Source organism: Kogia breviceps, chromosome 11 (assembly GCF_026419965.1).
Source record: "Kogia breviceps isolate mKogBre1 chromosome 11, mKogBre1 haplotype 1, whole genome shotgun sequence".
In the NCBI taxonomy this organism is placed as follows: Eukaryota; Metazoa; Chordata; class Mammalia; order Artiodactyla; family Physeteridae; genus Kogia; species Kogia breviceps.
This window is the reverse complement of record NC_081320.1, coordinates 11,600,835-11,623,484: the sequence shown is the minus strand read 5'-3', so window position 1 is coordinate 11,623,484 and position 22,650 is coordinate 11,600,835. Positions and strand designations below refer to the sequence as shown.

Sequence of the window (22,650 nt, the reverse complement as noted above, 5' to 3'; positions counted from 1 at the left end):
ATCTTACAGAAACAGTTCCAAAAGAAAAAAAAAACATGAGCCAAGAATTTAAGTTATACTCATTTAGATCAGGGGTTGGCCAATTTTCTATAAAGGGCTAGATAGTAAACATTTTAAATTTGCAGGCCACATATGGTTTCTGTTGCAAAATCTCTCTTTTTTTACAACACCCTTCAAGAATGTAAGAAGCAATTTCAGCAGCCATAGTTTGCCAACCTCTGATTTAGAGTAAGAGCATTGACCCTCACTCAATAAACGAATGAATGCATGAATGCAATACTATCCCAAGGTAATACTGCAATAGTTACCATCTATAATACTAAGCTACCATAAAAAAGAAAGAAAGAAAAGAAAGAAAGAAAGAAAAGAAGGAAGAAAAAAGAAAGAAAAAGAGGGAGAGAGGGAGGGAGGGAGGAAGAAAGGGAGGAGGAAAGAAATTAAAACACTTTAGGAAGCAAACATTCTAACTACAGGAAGGAATTTAACTTAGTGGCCTGTAGACAGCTATAAATAGCTTTAAAATAAGAGCAATGTAATATATTAATTCTCACCATAAGAGTAAACTTCAATAAGGAGACAAATTTCAATAGGTAGATAAGTAATCTACCTACTGAAACCTGAACCACAAAAGCAGAATAAATTCCTCAACTTGAATCTGTAAAAAAATATTCATAGTAAAACCAAAAATCTATTAATATTTATATTATGACATTTTTATAGTTACAGAAGCCCAAATGTTCACTAACAGTATTTTAAAATGCAAATTAACCAACTGATCTACATGGGAAGAGAAATACATAAAAGAATTTTAACATTTTATCCTGTTTCCATACAGTTTGAAAAAATGCAAACAACTACAAATATTACATGGTGATATAGAAAGAGAAGTCTTTTGTGACTGGAAGCAAATGAGAAGCACACAAACTATGGTGTGTGCATTTCAAAGATACTTTAAAATTACTAGAAATGTGTGATTTCTAAAATGCAAAACTGATCATGTAGCACTCTCCTGCTAAAAATCTTCAATAATGATGTGATGTCTCAAATGTGCTTCAAACAATCCACTGAGGATGAAGGAAGTGGTCTCAAGATTGGCCATGAGTTGGTAATTGCTGAAACTGTGGGATGTGTATATGAGGATTCATTCTATAAATATGTGTTTGAAGTTTTCCATAATAAAAAAGACAGTATCAGTGATTCCCTTCTGACTTGAGGATGATGTCAAACCTCCTTGACTCCAAAAGGCCCTTTATAGTCGAGTCCCTGATTAACCAGCTAATTTCAATTCCTCAAGTCCCCAAGCCTTAAAAACTCTCATTGCCCTGCTCCTCTCAACATCCACCCTCTCACCTCCTTCACCTGGCTAAGTCCAATTCAATCTTTAGGACCCGGTTTAGATGTCCCTTCCTGCAAGATGCCTCCACTGACTACTCAGGATTAGGTGAGCTGCTCCATCCTAAGCACTCCCCTAATAATTCTCATTTATCTCTGCACTCTACACATTATGTTTGTATGACTTGCTTATTGGTTGGTGAAAGCGGGGTATGTGACTGTGTCTTTCATAGCTGTATCTCCTCACCCCTAGCACGGTGCCCTGCTTTTTACTGAATGACTGAATGTAAAATATCCATAACCCTTGCCATTATAGAACAGGCACATAATATCACCCTGTATTGACTGTGAAGTCCATGTTGTTTTTCTCCAGTTTCCATCAGAGGTATATGTCTATTTAGGTGGACTTGAAAATTTCATGTGAGGCAGGTTCAGCATACTGACTGTTTTAATTTTAAAAGTTTTGAGCTTTCATAACACTATAATACCTATGGCCCAAGAAAAATGAGTGCATATATTCACCCAAGGACAAGTATAAGAAAGTTTTTTAACAGCTTTAGTCATGATGATAAAAAACTGTAAACAACCCATATCTCCATGAACAGGTGAATGGATAGTGTTTTATTTATATAATGGAATACTATAAAACCAAAAAAAAATTAACTATTGTACTGCTACACACAGTACGATGAATGTTATCGACATAAGCAAAAGAAGCCAGACACAAGGGACTATTGTCTGACTCCATTTATATGCACTTCAAGAACAGGCAAAACTAATCTATGGTGATGTGAGTTAGAACAGCGATTACCTCTTGGAGGGTTATAGCTGACAAAAAAGGAGTACTAAGAAGCCTCCTAGGATGTTAAAATACTCTCTATAGATGGGTATGGTGATTACTACATATACACGTGTGTAAAAAGTCATCAATTCTTAAAAATTCATTTAAGAATTGTACATTTTACTGTCTATATGTAAAATCTAAATGCAAACAACAAAATCTACAGGTGTTCATCCTTTCTTTTACCACCATTCTCCTCCAGCTTGAGCTCCTTAAAGCATACCTTAAAACCACTAATTCATAATTAGCATTTTTGACTAGAGCTATTTAAATAAAGTACTCAAGCTGAAAATGCTGCACATTATGTTCTACTTTAATTAAATTCTTTACCTGTGACATACGGGAATTTATATTTGTTATTAAACATAAAACACTGAAAGTTTTAAATGTTTATTTTCCTTTAGCCTCTTTAGCATTTCAACATTCATACAATAACACATTTAAATTTGTAAATTTATGTTTGGTTACAAAAAAAGGAGAGTAAAAGGAAATGAAGAACAATGATACACACTTCTATGAGCTGCTTCCAATGCTTTAAAAAATCACCTTTGGGCACATATGGAAAGCATGTGTGGCATAATGGAAAGAGGAGACTTAGTAGGAGGAAAACCGGATTCTAATTCTAGCTCTGTCACCAAAATAAAATAAAGCTTTCTTGATTGAGCACCTACCAATGTATCAGATACTAATCCAGCTCCGTGAAAAATTTAAAATAGAAGAGATAATAGAAGTAATTAAGAGTACTTGGCATTCTCTAGATTTTGAATTAACACTATTATGAAAGCTGTTGTGGTTACTAAACCCAAGATAATATTTTTTAATTTAATAAATAAAAAATAAAAGTTCCTAAGTCAACCATATATGGGTGACTTTTTATTAATGTAAAAATATGGGGCTTTGCTGGTTGCGCAGTGGTTGAGAATCTGCCTGCCAGTGCAGGCGACACGGGTTCGAGCCCTGGTCCGGGAAGATCCCACATGCCGCGGAGCAACTGGGCCCGTGAGCCACAACTACTGAGCCTGCGCGTCTGGAGCCTGTGCTCCGCAACCGGAGAGGCCGCGATTAGTGAGAGGCCGCGATAGTGAGAGGCCCGCGCACCGCGATGAAGAGTGGCCCCCGCTTGCCGCAACTAGAGAAAGCCCTCGCACAGAAACGAAGACCCAACACAGCAAAAAATAAATAATTAAATAAATTTATAAAAATAATAGAATGATTATGTCCTTTTTAGGAGTCATATTCATGTCACAGACATGTACATAACCGTCCAATTAATAAAATTATTTTTAAAAGAATTTCTCTCAGGCAAATACATAAAGACAGCTAGACTAGAGGGAAGAACAGGGAATGATTGTCAATAGGTACAGAGTTTTTTTCGGAGTGATGAAAGTGTTCTAAAATTAGATAGTGGTAGCAGTTGCATAACTCTGGAACATCCTAAAAATCAGTGAATTGTATACTTTAAAAGGTGAATTTTATCTCAATAAAGCCGTCATTTTAAAAAATAATAAAATAAAATTTTAAAAGATTTTATCTCTAGATTTAAATATCTAGACTGGAGACAACTAGAGAAAATCATAATACACTGTAGAATAAATTAAAGACTCTGAAACTGGTCAATGCCCTCACTGTTCTTATTCTGAGGTAACTAGTCACTAAATCCTTACAAATTGATATGCCTCAATAGAGAATTCTACTTTTCTCCATTTTGATATTGTTGGCTGTTAAAATAAATTAACCTGAACCATTCAGTCTTACCTCCACCGGTAGTGTCTGCTTTTTCTTTATGCTTGCCTAAAGGCTCCTGTTACAAGCTATAGATCAGAAACTGAGTCTTCTGGAAGAAACCCAAAAGCCTCAGTAAAAGACTATACAAGTGCTCCTGATGGATGATATTACAAAGATATTACTCATGAATACAAGCTTCCTGGGATAAGCTGATATGATCACTACAAAAAAGACATTTTTCAGAGTAGACAAGTTTATAGAAGTAGACTGCTTATCCTAAAACTAAGAGAACACAAATTTTCTAGATGCTTGAAAATTATTGCTTGTAGCACTTTTCATGCTTTGTTCGTCATTTCTCCCTTACCATGGATGATAACGTAGGGGAACTGCTCTGTACCATCGCCCTGGCAACCCTACATGTCTCCACATAGGCCACACAGGCAAGGCTCAACCACAGGCTGACCTAAACCTTAGCAGATGCCCTGTGGTCCCCCCAAAGTATGGAAAGATAGGGGCTGCTGCAAGTCTATTTCTCACCCACCTCCTTATTTCGTGGGAAGCTGCTATAAGGCAATTTCTCATCCATCTTCTCTGCTTCCAGTGAGGACTTAAGATTTTCCACCTTGCCCACTTCTAAGTGTACAGCTGCAGGCTAAAACAACTGCGTAGCTGCAGTATGGAAACTGTTCCTCAGCAACAAGAGTGCCCTACCACTCACATTACCTATGATCCTCTGGCCTCTTTGATTTCAGTGTTATCCTGTAGGACAAGGGACACGAGAAGCTGACCCTATGCTGATACTGAATTTGTCATCTATGTATGAAATAAACTCTGAATCTTACTCGCTGAACCTGTAAGCAGGTGTCACAAAAAACTTGCTTGGGTCTAGGATTTGCCCATGCCTACTCTGATTGTTTCCCTCAATCTGTATAGCTTATGTATGATCCTCTCGATTAAGCCTTAACCTAACTCCCTACCTTATACCTCCAAAACTAGGTATTTTCCCTCAAGGAAAACACTGGCTGGCCATATTGGGGTCCTGGAAGAGCTACCTAACTTGAGTTTTTCTGCTTTTATGTTTATCCCAAACAGGACCTTGAACATTTACACCCTAGATGGTTTATCACCATTTGTTTCAGAAAAAGTTTGTCTTTACAAATTACCAGTGGTAAAATCTGGATACCTACCAGCCTTCATATCACTTTTATCCGTATCCTTTACCCAATACATTCTTACACCCTCTGGAATGAATTGGTTTGCAGAAACTCAGCTTATCCCTTTAAAATGACTATCTACAGCCATGGCAATTTTCACTTGGTCTGTTTTACTCCCCAAGCCAGTCTTAGAACTTAGTCAAAGTCTCAACCCCAATACAAATTCCTTCAGGAATGGGATTTTGTACAAATATATAGGCAAAATTATATATTTTAATTAGCCTAATAGCCTTCATAGTCCTATGATAACCTTTGCAAATTTTGTTTAATTCTATGTATGTTATCTGTACCCCAGAGATAACTGAGAATTCCTTTGTTATTTTTGTTACAAGTAATTGCTCTTTTGTTTTTAAATCTATATGTGGCCCTTCTAATCTTTATTTCCTGAATCAACATGCTTTCTCATATTTACATCAAAACCTAACTTGCATATATAAATAAAAAGTATATATAACAATGTAATAATTAGACATTTTTAGATATTTCCTTCCTATCTCCTTCAGGAGACCATGCTTCTCTGGGAGTGTCTGAAGGGACACTGATCTCCCTACAGAAAAAAAAAAAAAAAAGAAAACTGTTACTCCCTTAGGGCTCTATCTTCAACTAAGGGGGTCGTATAACTTGAAAAATATATCAAAAATATATTATTAACACTGACTGAAAGAATAAATAATACTGTAAAGCCCTAAAAGCACAACAAACTAAAGTCATTGATCCAAGTGGTTGTAGATAACAGCACAGTCCTGGACTTCTTCCTGGCTGGCAAGCCAAGAAAAATATACAATATGACTGATACTTCCTGCTTCTTATGGAATAATTCCATAAGGAAAGGTGACCAATCTATACTCAAACTAAAAAAAAACTTGTCTATCAAACGTAGACTCAGCAGAAGCCTTAACATCTGACCTCCTGGTCAAGTGAGGAATCTTTGGTCATCATTCTCAAGTGCCTTCCAGTTTCTCCTTTTAACAGTCATGGCTACTCTTACTTTTCTTTCAATGCCTGGTCTCCAGAGTCAGATATGCCACTGCACAGCTGTTATTTCATTAAATGGTACAAAAATTTATTTTTATAACAGAAGGAAAACAAAGGGACTGTTAAGCCAAGGCCTTTAATCAGAGGTCCTACAAGATCGTAGCGTACATGTTAACTTGTTGTTTATCTGAGTAGGACAAGGGGAGACTGTTAACGCTCTGCCTAGTTCCCAACATGCACATACAAAAAAGTGCTGTGTGTCCTTGAGCCTAACAGACATTTGCATATCCCTCCTCAGACACTGTCATAAAGCAATGACTGTGCTTTTGTGACAGAAGCAGAAAAAAAATCAAAAGGAAGAATTTCTATTTCCCAAATGAACCAATCAGAACTTAATACCTAGAATTCCTCCCAATATGTAATAAACATTTTATATTCCTCTTTATCCCTTCCACTTTCAGCATGGAGAGACCCACTGAACTTGTTTCTTAGCCAGCAAACAGATTAACAGATTAGTTCTATTATTCCTTGGAAGCTATTTATAGAGACTTTTATTGCACAAACTATAAAATATGTAAATAAATCACAGTTAAAATTCTAAAGCTTAAAACAATGCTAAGACTAAGATTACACAGAGGCATGCCAGAAATTCCTAATTTCTAGATGTAAGCTGCAAATTTGACCCTGAGCTTTAGGAAACAGGATAAGGTATAAGACAACAGTGCTTTTAGGACAAGAACATATCAGTTGCTCAAGAGAAGCACAATTTTGTTTCTGGGAGTGAGAAGGGAGAGAAATTTCTCCTCTGAGTCCTCATAAAGACAATATTGTCAGATACAATGGGCAGTACTTGATACAATGGACACTATCTTCAATAGTGTCCATACAACACTTTATCACTTACAGCATACCCCAATTTGAACCGAGGGCATGATGCCAAAGTTCACTTGAGAAGCAGCAATTATATGAGGAAACAAGGTAATATTGTACAAGTACACAACTGTCTGGTGTTCTGATTTAATCCAGGGATGAAAACCACAACATCTAGAGCAGCATTTCTCAAAAACTATATGTTTATAAGAATCTCCTGCCCTCCCAGCAAAAAAAAAAAAAGTGCCATTCATTCATTTAACATATTTATTCACTACTAATTGGGGATAAAATGGTAAACAAAAAAGACACGGCTTTCTTCTCTCATGAAGTTTTCAATCTAGTGATGGTGGAGACAGACATCAAAGAATCACACAAATAAATATAAAATAACAACCATATATGAAGGAGGTAAAAGTGCTGCGAGTGTACACAATAGGGAAAAATCATCTTTCAGGGAAGTCTGGAAGGCTTTCCCTGAGGAAGTCATGAATTAACTGAGATGATGTTAGCCTAGGAGAATAGGGGTAGGGAAGGGCCTCTGGCAGACAGAAAATAGGATGAGCAAAATTTCTTTGTATGAGAAGTGAGAGAGGAACAGAGACAAGGCCAGTGTCACTGGATCATAGAGGAAAGGGGAGAAGCTGGTTCATAATTATACTGGAGTGATGGGTAGCACTAGATAATGCAGGGCTTTGGGCATGTTTGGAGTTCAACCTAGAGAAATGAAAAAACACTGGACATGTTTCCAGGAAAGGAGGCATTGTAATTAGATCTCCAATTTGAAATACAAATTTAATTGAGAGTAAAAAACAGATCTGGAGGAGAGACAAAACAGATACAGGAAAAGCAGGATGCCACTGCAACAATACAACGTGAATCCAAAAGAAGAATGGAACAGATATGGAGATGCTGATACTAGATGCACTCCACTCGAATACAGTCATTCTGTTACTGATAGGAATGTTTTTTCTCCAGCAGTGTTGAGGCAAAAATAAAAATAAAAATAAATAAAAAATAAATTAGCTGAAAGCTACTAATATTGAGAAATGAATAGACTATTACCCTTCAGGCAATCCTCTGTGAATATTACAAACATTCCCATGATTTATACCTTAAAATGTCACCTCATTATTGCTGAGACCATTCCTTTGAATAGGGTCAAGATTTCCCTTAAAAATAGTAAGGATATGAATGAATAATATGTTAATCTTCTCTATCATAGCAGCATGTAATCCCAATCATTTACACCTCAAATTATTCAAAGAAGGCATTATAATTACCTGATGCAGTAATGAATGTATCAGTAGCATAATAAAGAAACATCTAAATTCAAGCAATGTAACTTCCTGGTGAACTTCCCAGTATAAATTTGGTGCAGAGTACACCATGAAGTTATTAAATTAAAAAGCTTTTGAACAAAGAAAAGGAGTCCTTAGAGGGAGATTTATGCTTTTATTTAAACACATTTTCAGGAAATAACAAAGATTAAAAACAAATGATCTATACATTCAACTAAAGCACTTGGAAATGGGTAAACTGAAAAGAGTGAAAATAATACATATGAGGACATAAATCAACAAAATAGAGAAAAACAATAGAGAATACAAATAAAACTAAAGGTTATCTTTTAAAGAAGCATTACAAGTCCCCATTCACTACAGTACCAGGTTGCCTTAGTCCTGCAAGCATTCAAATCTAGATATGAACAAAGAAGTGTAAATAATTCCATTTTAGCTGTAGTAAGTTAACTTTGTTTCCCCATAAAGGCCAAAATATTGCCTGGAACAGAACCTTTCAAAAGCTTGGGGCCATCAGAGGATTATGGATATATGACTTCAACAAATAATTTAAAAACATTCCTCAGCAATTTTTCATCTATACTTTTTGTCATCTAATTATTTCACTATTTGTCTATCTTCAATTCCAGCTAATGTGTTCATGATAAACTAATATTAATTCTGAAGTAAAATAACATCTCAATCCAAATTTGTAGTGAAAAAATAAAATTATTTTTATATCATCATATAATACGAATGTTAACAATTACTGAGCACTTACTAGGCTGCCAGGCATGTTGGGTCAGTTCATTTTACCCTCACGTTAACTCTATGAAATACAGTTGACCCTTGAACAACATGTGGGTTAGGGGTGCCGACCCTCCACATGTAATTTATAGTCGGCCCTCTATATCAGAGTTCTTCAAAACCATGGTTTCGTACCTGCAGATTCAACCAACTCAGGTTCTTGTAGTACAGTCTTTCCTATTGGAAAAAAAATCCAAGCGGAAGTAGACCCAGGCAGTTCAAACCAGTGTTCTTCAAGGGTCAACTGTAACTATTATTATCCCCATTAAACTGGTGAAGAAAGGAGACAAAAAGCTTAACTAACTCTAATAGATGACAGAGCTAGAACCCAGCCTAGGCCGTCTGATTCCCAGGCCCATCTTTCTTAACCCTGCTGCTATAATAGTCACAACATGTGTTTGGTCTTAGGAAGAAACTGCAAATAGCTAAACCCCTTAATAGTCGCTGATATAGAGATTAAGAATCGTACCAGGGCTTCACTGGTGGCGCAGTGGTTGAGAATCTGCCTGCCAATGCAGGGGACACGGGTTCGTGCCCCGGTCCGGGAATCCCACATGCCGCGGAGCGGGTGGGCCCGTGAGCCATGGCCGCTGAGCCTGCGCGTCCGGAGCCTGTGCTCCGCGATGGGAGAGGCCACAACAGTGAGAGGCCCGCGTACCACCAAAAAAAAAAAAAAAAAAAATTGTACCAGGGCTTCCCTGGTGGCGCAGTGGTTGACAGTCCGCCTGCCGATGCAAGGGACGTGGGCTTGTGCCCCGGTCTGGGAGGATCCCACGTGCCGTGGAGCGGCTGGGCCCGTGAGCCATGGCCGCTGAGCCTGCGCGTCCGGAGCCTGTGCCCCGCAACGGGAGAGGCCACAACAGTGAGAGGCCTGCGTACCGCAAAAAAAAAAAAAAGAATCGTACCAAATGGTGGATAGCACATGAGTGTGTTTACCGTAAAAATTTTTTCAACATTTTTGTATGTTTAAAGTAATAAAATTTGGGGAAAAAGAAACTTCATCAACACGATTTGGGTGGTATTTTAAGAGATGATACAGAGAAACTGTGGCGGTCTGGAAGTTGCATTTCTGACATGTAGAGTAAATGAGCTATACTCCAATAAAAATTAATTAAAAAAAGAGTAAATGTGAGTTACTTCAATTCCACAGGAGTTATTTTAATATTTGTCAGGAAACTGAGCCACCAGGCTAGACCAGTTGGACTGATGCTATAGGGTTTTCTTTTTAATGAATAGTATGTTTTTAAGTGCTCAAAGGAAAATTTTTTTATTGAACAGATTTTTTAAAAGAGGTAAAAAAAAGATCAAATCATGAGAGCTGGAAAATGGGTCTCCCTATTTCATTTCAGGGTTCCAAGCAAGCTGATAAAAAGGGGTGCAGTTCAGGTATCCGCCTACACCAAATGAAATTCTCTACATCAAAGTCAGAGAGAGGAAGAAAGGAATGTTAGAAGAAACGAAAATTGCTATGTTATTACTAAGGCGTGCCATTCAATTAAAACAAGACAGGGCTAAGCACCAACATCCAGAAAAGAATGTCTAATACTTAATAAGGTAGTTGGCTTTGACCCAAACCAAAATCAAACAGACAAAAAAACCTCTCTTATTTACTGAGGACCCAGGGCTCTGGCAAAGTGAGGTCACCTGAACCTGGAAATTAAAATAGGAGTGTTAAACAAGAAAAGCAACCAACAACAGATTTCTTAAAAGGACTATTTAATGCTTTAAACTTGTGATATGTTAAAACTGAATACTTAAAAATCATAGTAGGGCAGAAGAAAGGTTCTAGAGCCAGAAGGATGTGGGTTCAAATTCTGCTTAGGAATATGACCTTGAACAAATGACCTCAACCTCTAATATTCAGTTTCCTCAACTACACAATGTAATAAATCAATTTACCAGCACAGAGTTAAGGACTGAGATAAAATTATGTAATTACTTAGCACTGTACCTAGTAGACAGCCCTCAACAAGTTTCCTTTCTTCTTGTGATCTACTTGAAATACATGCATTTGAATAAAATGGGTATGCTAGACTACAGGTACTTCCACAGAAACTGGGAAAGGTTAAAAATCCAAGGAGCATGGATTCTAACGGGAAATTTCTCTCATTTTCCTTCAGAAAATAACAATGAAAAACTCTCTGAAACAAGTAGAAGCAGAAAGGAATCTGGGGTAGACTAAGTTTGCAGTCTGTTCCTGAGGGTATTTTCTACTTATCCTATCATTAAGCAACACCTAGCAACGACAGTCTGTGTGTGAAAGTTTCCATATTTCCAAAGTCTCCTGAATGCAGCAAGACACAAGATGCAGTATAATACCTAGTATTCAGAGGGATTATGATGACAATACATATTCATGATGATCCTAAGTAAGAAAAAAAACGAAATCAGTAACTGTCTATTTAGTAAGACAGGAAGGCATGCCATGCATTTTTTTAAAGAGTTCCTTCAAAACAATTCACAAATTTGGTTTCTGATAGAATCTTTGTTAATACTTAATTCCTACCCCCATCCAATGCCAGCTAGAATAGGTACTGCTGTGTATTAACTTATGAAATTAATTTTTTTTAACACATCCTTAAACTTGTATGTTTAACATCATGAAGGAAAACCATACCATTCCTCAAACATCCTTTATGCCATGAGCAGAGACTATAACATAATTAAAACTGAATTAGCTTGCCATCGTTTTTTTTGAGACTACATTAAAAAAATTCCTTTTTTTGGCCCCGCCATGTGGCTTGCACGATCTTGGTTCCCCGACAAGGGACTGAACCCAGACCACGGCGGTGAAAGCCCAGAATCCTAACCACTAGGCCTCTCCCTAAAATTCTGTTTTATATTTCATTCACTATCTTTGCTATCTCACTAAGCTAAAATTCATTTACTTTCATTCCCTTTCAATTTATCCTTTTGATTTAGGTCCTCTGACGTTGACCAGAGAAGCTAGAAATCCAACAGAAACGAATCTCAGCACATAAAATACCCTTAGAATTTGAAAGCCAGAAAACAATCTTCTAGGCATCATGATATCAAAACAAAAGTTGAAGAAGTCTTGTTGAATGAATCTATAATGAGCTGGGTAAAACTGCCTGTGACCCAATAATATCCAAAAAGTATACTTGGTATATAAGTGTCCAATATCCCAGATTAACTATAATATGAGGAACTGGGGGCTCCTGGATTTGGGGAGTGTGGTAAGAGTACCCAAAACAGGCTTTGCCTGAAGTATCCAACTAAAGTACCTTTCTTCGTTCTGCCTTGGCCTGCTTCAAGTCAGCTCTGGTATCCCTGAATGTGACATGATCAGGGATTGTGTGATCATTAGTTTAGTGTAACAAGGTCATATATTACAAGGCCATGTCAAGTGAATTTACTGTTAGAATCTGAATATTCATTTTCCAAGTTAAGAAGGTATTTTAGGTACAATTTAGAACTGGAATCTCCTTGTGTGCTTTATATATTGACATTTTATGAATTAGATGAAGTATAAATGTACATTAATGCAAGAGAAAAATGTCACAATTGATGATTATGAAAGCTATTTTACATACAAAAGAAATTACTTTTCGAATAGTCAAATAGAAAAATAGAGTAATAATATTGCAAGAGTGAATTAGCTGATGACTTTAGAAAGATTATATCTTTTGAACTGACAAATAATTATAAAATTTTAAATAAAAAATGCAGAGTAGAATAATAGAAATTATGTCATAATTCTAACTTTGTTCAATTATTTGGCATACTAATATTCACATCATTCAACAAAATAACTTCTAAAGACTTTGTTTAGTCTTTAATTATTTAATTCCATAAATCTTTCAAGAAAAAAAAAATCCCATTTGGGAATTCACATCTTTTGTGGATAAATGAAAAATAGAATGTTAACTTTGCTACCTCAAAATTTCATGAGAAAAAACTCCAGTTATGTGCAACATAATCAATCATGTTTGCCCCAGAGAGTTAAAAAATATATAAAAAAGAAAATGTTAGAGGAAAAAAAATTCCCTCAACTATTTTGAATTCTACTAATCTCAACTGAAAATGACCCACCATTCACTATCATGTGCATTACAGTAATCACAGGAGCACCTAACAAGAGGCAGGGCTGAAAATTATTGTTACTATACTGTAATGTCCTATTTTAAAAATTAGATCAGTAAAATTTCTAATAATAAATTGTAATAATTTGAGGGACAATATTTCAGATTTATTCACATATTTCAGAAGTTTAATCTATGGCTTCAGCCTTAGCTTTAGTCAAATACTGGTTTTCACACTTGGGCATTTGGCATTTGGAAAAAAAATGTATATATACATATATATGTGTAATATATATAAAGTCAAATATGTAGGTATTTCTAATTTAGATGCATTATTCTATTTCATTTTCATTTGCTTGCACAAAACATAATTTTAAAACAGACTCCTATGTACTCCAAGGGTATAGAAAAGAAATCAACCCACAACCTCCTTTATAGGCCAAAGAGTAGAGGTTATAAAGAACTTAACCCCACACACAAGTACCAGTGATCTAACATTTTATTGTCAGCTGCCAAGTATTCAAGGAAAATCCAAGCAAAGAGGTATCGGTTCTTCTGACCTCTTATGAATTTTCAATGAATTCCCTTAATAGTTTGAAACTTGTGTTTTCTATAGTTAAAAATTTGTAGATTTAGGTTAGTTAATTTAATTGATTTCATAACCCCTTTTAAAATAATGTGAAAAAAGTAATATTCTTTATAAATTCAATTTTTAATGTTTTAAGATTTAGAAAAACCCTTTGTCATATAAGATGAATTTATAATGAACTAGGATGAAATTTCCTGTGATCAAGTAATACCTCAAAAAAAACCAGAGAACCACAAAAAAAAACTTAAATGTCCCAAATCCAACCCAGCATCTGATATCAGATTTCCTATCTTTATGACAAAATGGAGGCAACATAAAGAGTACTGAAACCGAATGCCATAAAGACACAGATTGTGCTTCTCAGCTGCTTAGCCACCTTGGTCAAGTTGTTTACCCTCTAAATCTGTTTCCAAAACTATAAAATGAAGACATTGATATCTTTTCTTTCTATATGGACCAAATGAATTCAAGTACGTTCATTATAAACAGCAACATATGTATAATATTGAGTATCATGAGTTCTAAATCTGTTATTTTTGTACCACTTTTATAAACAGATTACTTTTATGTGGTTTTATGTTATAATTTTAATGATAATTAACTTAGGACACCTTAAAAACTCGTTTTACATGACTAAATTGGCTTTCTGATATATATACACATTCTCATGTGATGAAGATGTCTATTCTACCATAAAAGAGTGGGCTCTGGAGTCAGATTGAGTTCCCACTGATTTACTCTCTGAATTTGGGAAATTTACCAATCTCTTGTTTACTGGAGTCAATGCCTTCCCTCACTAGGCAATCAGTTAATATATTTATTCTTCTAGTTTCACTGAGATATAATTGACATACAGCACTATGTAACTTTAAGGTGTACAGCATAATGATCTGACTGGTTGTTTGTAAAAGCAGACATTGTGTAGGACATCAAAGTGAACTCTGATGTAAGAAAAGGCATCTGCAACTTTTTAAATGAAAATTATTGACTTCTTAAAGTAAGAAGGGAAATTAGAAGTAATCTAGTTCAACTACCTTATTTCACAAATAAGAAAAATAATTATGAAAAAGAAGAGAGCATTAACCAAGCTAGAGGAAAAAACTAGGATCAGAACCAAGGTTTCATTCAGAAAACGGAACTCTCTTAAATATACCACATTTCAATCCCAAACAATTCAAGTAAAGGCTAGAATTTACTGGATTACTTCCCCATGCAAACTTAATGAAAAGTTAAAAATAACACTGCAGTAGGAGTTTGCATTCTGGATTCTTACCTAGGCTCTATCTGTGGGATCTCAGAGAGATTACTGAACATTGCAGTACTATATTACCTCATGGGATTAATACGCGAATCAAAGGAAAGCCCTGTTACAAATGGAAAATGTAATCATCTTCTTCACCCTCACCTCTTCGTACTCTCCGGTGTAAGGTTTCAATCGCTATGTGGGGGAGGGAAAGGAAGGGGAAATATAAACTACTACAATTCTGACTAGCTGGAGTTTTGGTGATCTCGGTTTACAAAAGGAAGGAAAGCAGGGAGAGGAGGGAAGGTTGTTTATCATGGGCAAAGAATAACTTTCTCCCAAAGTAAAGTATTACCCATACTTCGTATCAGTTAGACTCTGAGAATCACAAACTCTCATACTGATCATGTTAAAATTATCCTTTTCCCCAGTGTAGGCCCTTAAAACTTTTTACCTTTAGCATATTTCAAAAAAAATGTAACAATTACTTGGGCATATATTTATCTTTCCTTCTCAACTGTAGATGTGTCCAGAGCAGGGCCTCATAGTATTTAGACTTTAAGAGTTATCTCTGAGTTGTTTTAATTAGGTCAACATCCAGCTGAAATATAAAGCTAGGAGGCTGGAGCTGTGCCTAAGAGAACTGGATGAAAGGGAAGAACTGAATGCAAAGAGAGACAAGAACTTTATCTCCCTTTGACTTGCTCCAACTCCTTCTCCACCTCAATTAATTCTAAAGATCTATGCAGAAGTCCTCTTCTAACAGTCTCCATAGTCACAAGTTTATTTACAGGTATTTTTATAACACTTTACAAAAATACAATGTTTTCACTCCAAGCATGAAAATATTTAAAGGAAAGTACAAATGGGTATTTTTTTTTTAAAGTTAACTCATTTGGCAAACAAATCTTATGCAAAATGTTCACCATATAAAACATGTACAAGAAAACAATTTTTTAAAAGAAAAAACTGTGCATTTTGTGAATTTCCATTTACATGCAGAATCTCATTCTCATGTAAACCATCAAAGTAATATTTTAATTTGTATAATTATAGCAGTTGTAAATAAAAATCATAGATTTAACTTTTTTCCTATCTTTTTTCCAATATGTTAATTTTCAAAAATGACAAAAAAAGAATATCCTTGAGACAATGCCAAGCTCCAAATACCAGAATTCATATATCTTCTCCATCTAATTCACGGAAAGTTTTATTACAGTATAAAATAACTATAATATGAAAGCACAGAATATTTTGGGATTCCACAGATTAGTCCATTTTTTCCCAAATTTCTTAAGAATTACCCAGGGAGCCCATTAAAAATAAAGATTACCACAGTCCTCCCCTAGAGATTTTTTTTTTCCCCCCTAGAGATTTTGATTCAGTTGCTCTGGACAGTACAAAAATCTTTATTCCTCAAAGTGATTCTGATGATTAGCTAATATTGATCTAGTATTCAATTTGATACATGTTAGAATTAACGGAGGAGCTTTAAAAAATCTTAAAGCTCAGACCATTGGAAACGATTTTTTAAAAAGCTCCCCAGAGATGGTTGAGATCCACTGATTCTGTAGAATTCGAAAAATTCTTACACAACCCTCTTAACAATTAAGAAACTAAGCCTGCTCAAGTTCACAAAGCTAAGTGGAAGCAAAGTTGGAGCTAGAACCACTTCTCCTGAATCCTAGTTCACTTTGTTTTTAGATATAGTTGTTTTTCATGTAGGTTGACTAAAAAAGGTGTGAAAAAGATAAAACTTCTTGCCTCAGAATAATACTGCCACTTAACAAATGGATAAATTAAAACAGAGCTAATCTTTTTGCTTCAGAAATCACTAGAAAATATTGTTTTCTTAATCCTAATATAAAACATAAAAAAGACTAAATACACTACTGCTTAATCCCTACTTCCTACCACCAAGCTGGTTATATATCTTACAAAGAATTATTTAAATTTTTATTTTTAATTTCTAATTCAGTATTTTAAAATTTCAAATTCTTTTTAAAGTTTGGCATCACGGTTCCTCACTAGAATATTAATTCGATATCTGAATTTGGCAACATGGTTGCTTCCTTATGTAGAATACATAATTCTACATATTGAAGTTGCTCTGTGAACTAACAGAGAAGAGATTTCCTTCTTTCACACAAAAGAATGAATTTTAGGCTGCATTAGCAAAACCCCATCATTGGTTTGTCCACAGATAGAGTGGGAAACTTCGCAGGGTATTAGTTAACCCATCCCAAGAATTTTTTCATTTTATAACAGGATAATGTAAAATAATCATGAAAAATGTGTCAAGTGCAAGCTTACATACCCATCATTTTTTTAAGAGCATTTTTTACTTTCTAAAAATTACAACACGTTTAATTAACTTCCTTCCGGCCGTCTACATTTATTATTACTGTACCAAGATTGTTAAAGTAACATTTTTATCCCTCTCAAAGTTGCCAGATATTTCGGTATTTCAAATTTCAGTTATGTTTGTGATTTCTGCTTTTGGATTAAAAAAAAAAGTGTTTGGTATACTTTACCAAAACAGGTCACATTACTCCACAGGTAAAACTTCAGCAATTCGTACACAGGCTAGAGTACAATGTACACTTTTGATTAATGCTATTCACAAGGGAGTAACTGACGGGTTCTGGATCTTTTAAATATTCTAAATAAGAATCAGATGCAATGGATTTTGTTCCAGCAATTTTAATGAATGAAAGCTCACCCTTTCTTTTTTAACGATTAAGATGGATATCAATATGAATTCAAAACCTAACTGAAACTTAAGGATGCTACTTGCGCTATTTAAAATAGTAAATACCCGCAAACCGTTAAACGGAAGAATAGGCCTCTTAAGCCATAGTAAAGATAAAAAATCAGAATCTCAGTTAATTGTTCAAATGATACATCACAGTATTTAGAAAATCGGGCTAGACTGGACGATCCATGGAGTTTTTACTTTAGGAGAGATCTGTGCTACACTCAGGTTTGCAAAGTCTAACTATTTTGTGTTAACATTTGAAACTTGCCATTTCAAACTGCGAGGGGTAAGCCTGTACAGATACATGGCCTTTAGGATCTGCTTAAAATTTTCCTAGAAAAAGACCAAAAAAACCACACGTTTATTTTTAGGAGTGTACTAGGGTAGTAGTCAAATAAATCACCAGTTATTGACAATTCTTGGCGGGTCCTCGTCGGAGGGGGACGCCGGGCCCCGCACCGGGAACCGCTTCCTCCGAGCGCGGGCTGGACCGCAGCCCCGAGCCGGCGCGCGGGAGCCGCCCGGCGCCGCCGAGCCCGCCCGGGGGCGGGGGGCTCGCACGTGCGGCCGGGGGCGGGGCCGGCCGGGAAGGACCCCGCGCGGGGAGGCGGGCGCGGCCGGGTCGGCCTCCCCGCGGCCGCGGGCCCGGGCTCTCCATCCAGGCGCACGTCATGGGACGGATGGAGCCACACAGAGACGTCTAAGTCATGCAGGAGGCGCGCGGCCCCGGCCCGCTCCCGCCGCCCCAGACCCCTCCTCTCAGCCGACAGAAAGACAGACAAGAAGGGTTCCCGACCTGTCGTGCCCTGCATGTTCAGAGTCTGTCATGTTTGGTCAAGAACGGGGCGGGGCTGGAGGGCAGGTCTGCGAGGCCGGCGGCGGCGGGGCGCGGGGAGGATCCCTGCGCCGCCTGCGGGTACCTGCTCCCGGCCGCCGCCGGGAGGTGACGAAGTGGTAAAAACTCACGGTTACTAGTGAGCGACACAGACACAGACTTTCCAGTCTATTAACAACCACGCCAGAGAGGTGGGGCTCTAACTGCAAACACTGGGCCACGGCCCCGCGCTGCCGGCGCTGCCGCTTTAGTCTCTATTCGCCGCCGGTGGCTGAGGCTTGGGAGCGGGCGAGCGGCGCGCAGCGACGCGGGGATTTGGACAGTGGCCGTAACGGTGTTTTCTCCTCACCAACATGGCGGCACCCGCGACAGGCGACTCGGTAAAATGGCGCCTGCCGCAAAACCTAGCCCGGGACTAAAGGGCAGGAGAGATTCCTCCGCGTGCCGCGGCCCTTGCCCAGCCCGCCGGGGCCGAGTGCGCCGCCCATTGGAGGAGACGCCCCGTCAATCACCTCCGGGGGCGAGCTCTCACGCTTCCCCTGCGAAGCGGCGGAGGAGGCAGTCTCTGATGGCGGTGCCGGGCGGAGCTTGGAGTAGTTCAGGGAGGGGGTGGTGTCCCGCGGGGCCTGCAGTCCTTCCGCGCCTCCAGGGCCGGTCCGCGCCGGTCCGAGGTTTTTCCTGCGAGACGCCGCCTCCCAGTGATGGGGAGTTTCAGACGTGCCCTAACAAACGGGCCCTTAAAGCCATGAGCGGGTGTGAGCCCGGGTGGGGTAATAATTCGCGGATGCTGAGGCGTCATTTATTCTTTTTTTGAGTCGTCATTTAAAAAAAAAAAAACCTTGTTTGCTTAAATAATGGGGAAATGTACTTTCTCGTTCAAGGTTGTAGTGAATGTCTCTTTTTGTAATGTTTAATACTCAGAATCACGTTGTGAGGAAAACTTGGCATGTAACTTTTTCTGATATTTAATACTAAATTTACCTACCCGGTTATTAGTTAATAATGACAGTAAAATCGTTAAAAGAATCATATAGGTTTTGAATTAATTCATAAAAACGATATTTTGGGCTTCCCTGGTGGCGCAGTGGTTTAGAGTCCGCCTGCCGATGCAGGGGACGTGGGCTTGCGCCCCGGTCCGGGAAGATCCCACGTGCCGCGGAGCGGCTGGGCCCGTGAGCCATGGCCGCTGAGCCTGCGCGTCCAGAGCCTGTGCTCCGCAACGGGAGAGGCCACAGCAGTGAGAGGCCCGCGCACCGCAAAAACAAAAAACAAAAAACGTTGATATTTTATATGCAAAATACATACGAATATTTTATAAATAAAAACAACTAGCTATTAAGTTTCTTTACACTTACGAACGTGATCTTTAGAAAAAGAATTTTTAATGACAATATTTTGGCCTGTTTAGTGGGCTACTTAGTTTTGAAGGAAGGTCCTTGTTTTCTATTAACGTGATGGATTGATTAATCGTCTCAAATATCTGACTTCCTTTTGAGTAAATGTGTTTTGCTGATGCATAAGTGCAATGCATTTAGAAGCAATTGCAGTTAGATTAAATTTTCAATTAAAAAGTGTGGATATGTGTATCTTTAAAAATCGCACTTTTTTCTTATTTTCTAAGTTGAATGCAGTCGTTGACAGGAGATGTACACTGATGGATAATTCTGGAGGCACTTGCCACGTTTGGACATAATACATTTCTAGGAAACTTTCAAAAGCAGCTATATGAGCGTTTGGAGTTACATGAGAATCTCTACTTTGTCTCTATTGTAGCTATGTTACTTAGATCTTACTGTAGCTAATTAGGAGAGACATTTCTTTGCAGTTTTCCGAGGACGTTTGAGGTAAACAGTTGCTGTTCCTTCTTTGCACATCAGTTTTTCCTCTCCCCTATATCTGGGGGCATCAGGATCTCTTTCGAACTTTCTTTAGGGTCTTTGGTTTGCTGTGCTGTGGAACAATGAATACAGTTTTCCCTAGATGAAAAGCTTCCTTCCTAACCCTTGATGCACACCACTTAAAAGGGCATCAGGCCCTGGTCTTTTCCTTTGGGTAGCTGTAAGGGAGTGACAATGTGGGTGGTATGGAGGGCAGGAGGTGGTGCTCCTTTGAAGCTATGTGTTTCGAATCTAAAAGTGCTCAGAGATGTTAGATAAAATATATTTAAGTTAAGGGCTAATCCAAGCTCAGCGTTCCTCATCTTTTCTTTAACTCCCTAAATTAAGAAGGCATGCATTCATCACAGAGATTAAATGAGATCATTAGTTTTCAACCTCGTAAATGTTACCTAACATTGAAAGATGGACCATAAGAACTGCAGAACTCTCTGCACATAACAACTCCAGGGAAACCTCTGCCCCAAGAGAGAGCTATATTCTAGCATGACTTATAGCAGCATTAAGACCAGACCCTTAGGAGGACTCCCACCTCCCATTAAAAAGCCCGTCGGAGAAAACTCAATGCTGCCAGGAGAATTACTGTTTGTTCTAGCCAACACCTGATACAGGCCCCTGACCCCTGTACCTTGTTTCTCCTACAATTCAGGAGTGTCTTTCTCAAGGACCTAAAAGCCATTCCTTTGAAATGTAATCATCAGGAAGATAAGCCCCTGTCTCCCAGCCTCTGGCGAGGGCGGAGGTGGGGTGGGGTGCTTTACAAATAAATACCTGTTTTAATCACATTCTTTGGAAATTTTCCAAAGAAAAACAAGCACCTGGATATTAGCCCAGGCTTTGCAAAAGTGCTTTCAAAATGTTGCCTCCAAATGAGATTAAGATACTGACACAGATGGCAGGCTCCTTCTTCAGAAAAGACAGCGGTGGTCCCTTCTCTAGTTCATGCTCTCTGATAGCCTCAGATGGAAAAGGTCAGGATTGGTCCATAGTACACTTCAGGTGTCTGTCTCAAACGTAGAATTCAGAGATCAATAAGTCATATCAGGGGAATTCCCTGGCCGTCCAGTGGTTAGGACTCCCAGCTTTCACTGCTAAGAGCGAGGGTTCTATCCCTGGTCTGGGGGACTAAGATTCCCAAGCTCCACTGTGCAGCCAAAAAAAAAAAAAAAAAAAAAAGTCATCAGAACTTCCTTAAGCCTGTTTCTTAAATACTTGCCTCCAAATTCTTTATTATTCTTCCCCAAAGATAATGAACTCAGAGGCAGCTCTCAGCAGTTGTGAAAGCATTTTCTGATGCAAAAAACAAAAATCAAAAATACAATAGTCTTTATTTTAGGATATCACTTATGTACACCTGCAGTAGAAATGTGGGTTGGTTTGTTTGTTTTTTCCAGTAGTAGGAATGGTATGTGCGGAGCTCTGTATATCCCTGACCCCCACCTTTTAATCTTAGAAGAATTGATTCACTGATTTGTTTATTCAGCAAGGATTTACTGATCATGTCAGTATGCTTTAGATATTGTGCTATTTTCTGAGCACAGAGTTGTGGATAAACTACTTGGGATGTCTGTTCTCATGGAGCTTAGAGTCTAATAATTTGCACTTGTGAAGTTTGCATTTATCAAAATAGTAATTGGGGTCAAGGGTGCTTACTCAGTTAAAATTGAACTTGACTGCATATAATGAAAACTCAGCTATATGGCTTAACTAAAACCAGGTTTTAAGTTTCTTTAATAACAAGATATCTGGGGCTTCCCTGGTGGCGCAGTGGTTGAGGGTTTGCCTGCCGATGCAGGGGATGCGGGTTCGTGTCCCGGTCCGGGAAGATCCCACATGCCGCGGAGCGGCTGGGCCCATGAGCCATGGCCGCTGAGCCTGCGCGCGTCCGGAGCCTGTGCTCCGCAACGGGAGAGGCCACAGCAGTGAGAGGCCCGCGTACTGCAAAAAAAAAAAAAAAGATATTTGGAGGTAGGAGTCCAAGACTGATGCAAGGGCTCACAGAAGTCATTATAAACACAGGCTCCTCCTGTTGGCTTCTTGCTCTGAAATTCATAGCCCAAACCTTTCATCCGTAACTTCTAGTTCAACTATCATGTGTTCTAGGGCATGGTCTATATAATATCTATTATTTAAAATGTATTAAATTCTCTCAAATGTCTGTGATTCTGTTTCATAAAAGTTTATTTTTTATTTTCTCTTCCAATGAACCTCCCAAGCTGCCCCCATCCCAAGCCCAAGACACC

The 22,650-nt window shown here is 38.1% G+C and overlaps 1 protein-coding gene across 1 annotated transcript in view; it reads right to left on the bottom strand.

Moving 5' to 3' along the window:
• ZC3H6 (zinc finger CCCH-type containing 6) overlaps nt 1-18,898 on the bottom strand; it is a 52,880-nt gene extending 33,982 nt beyond the window's left edge. Inside the window, exon 1 of the mRNA XM_059079073.2 lies at nt 18,474-18,898. Coding sequence (XP_058935056.1) covers nt 18,474-18,505 — 32 coding nt within the window. The 5' untranslated portion in view covers nt 18,506-18,898. The remainder of the gene's footprint in view (nt 1-18,473) is intronic.
• Nucleotides 18,899-22,650: the final 3,752 nt, after the last annotated feature.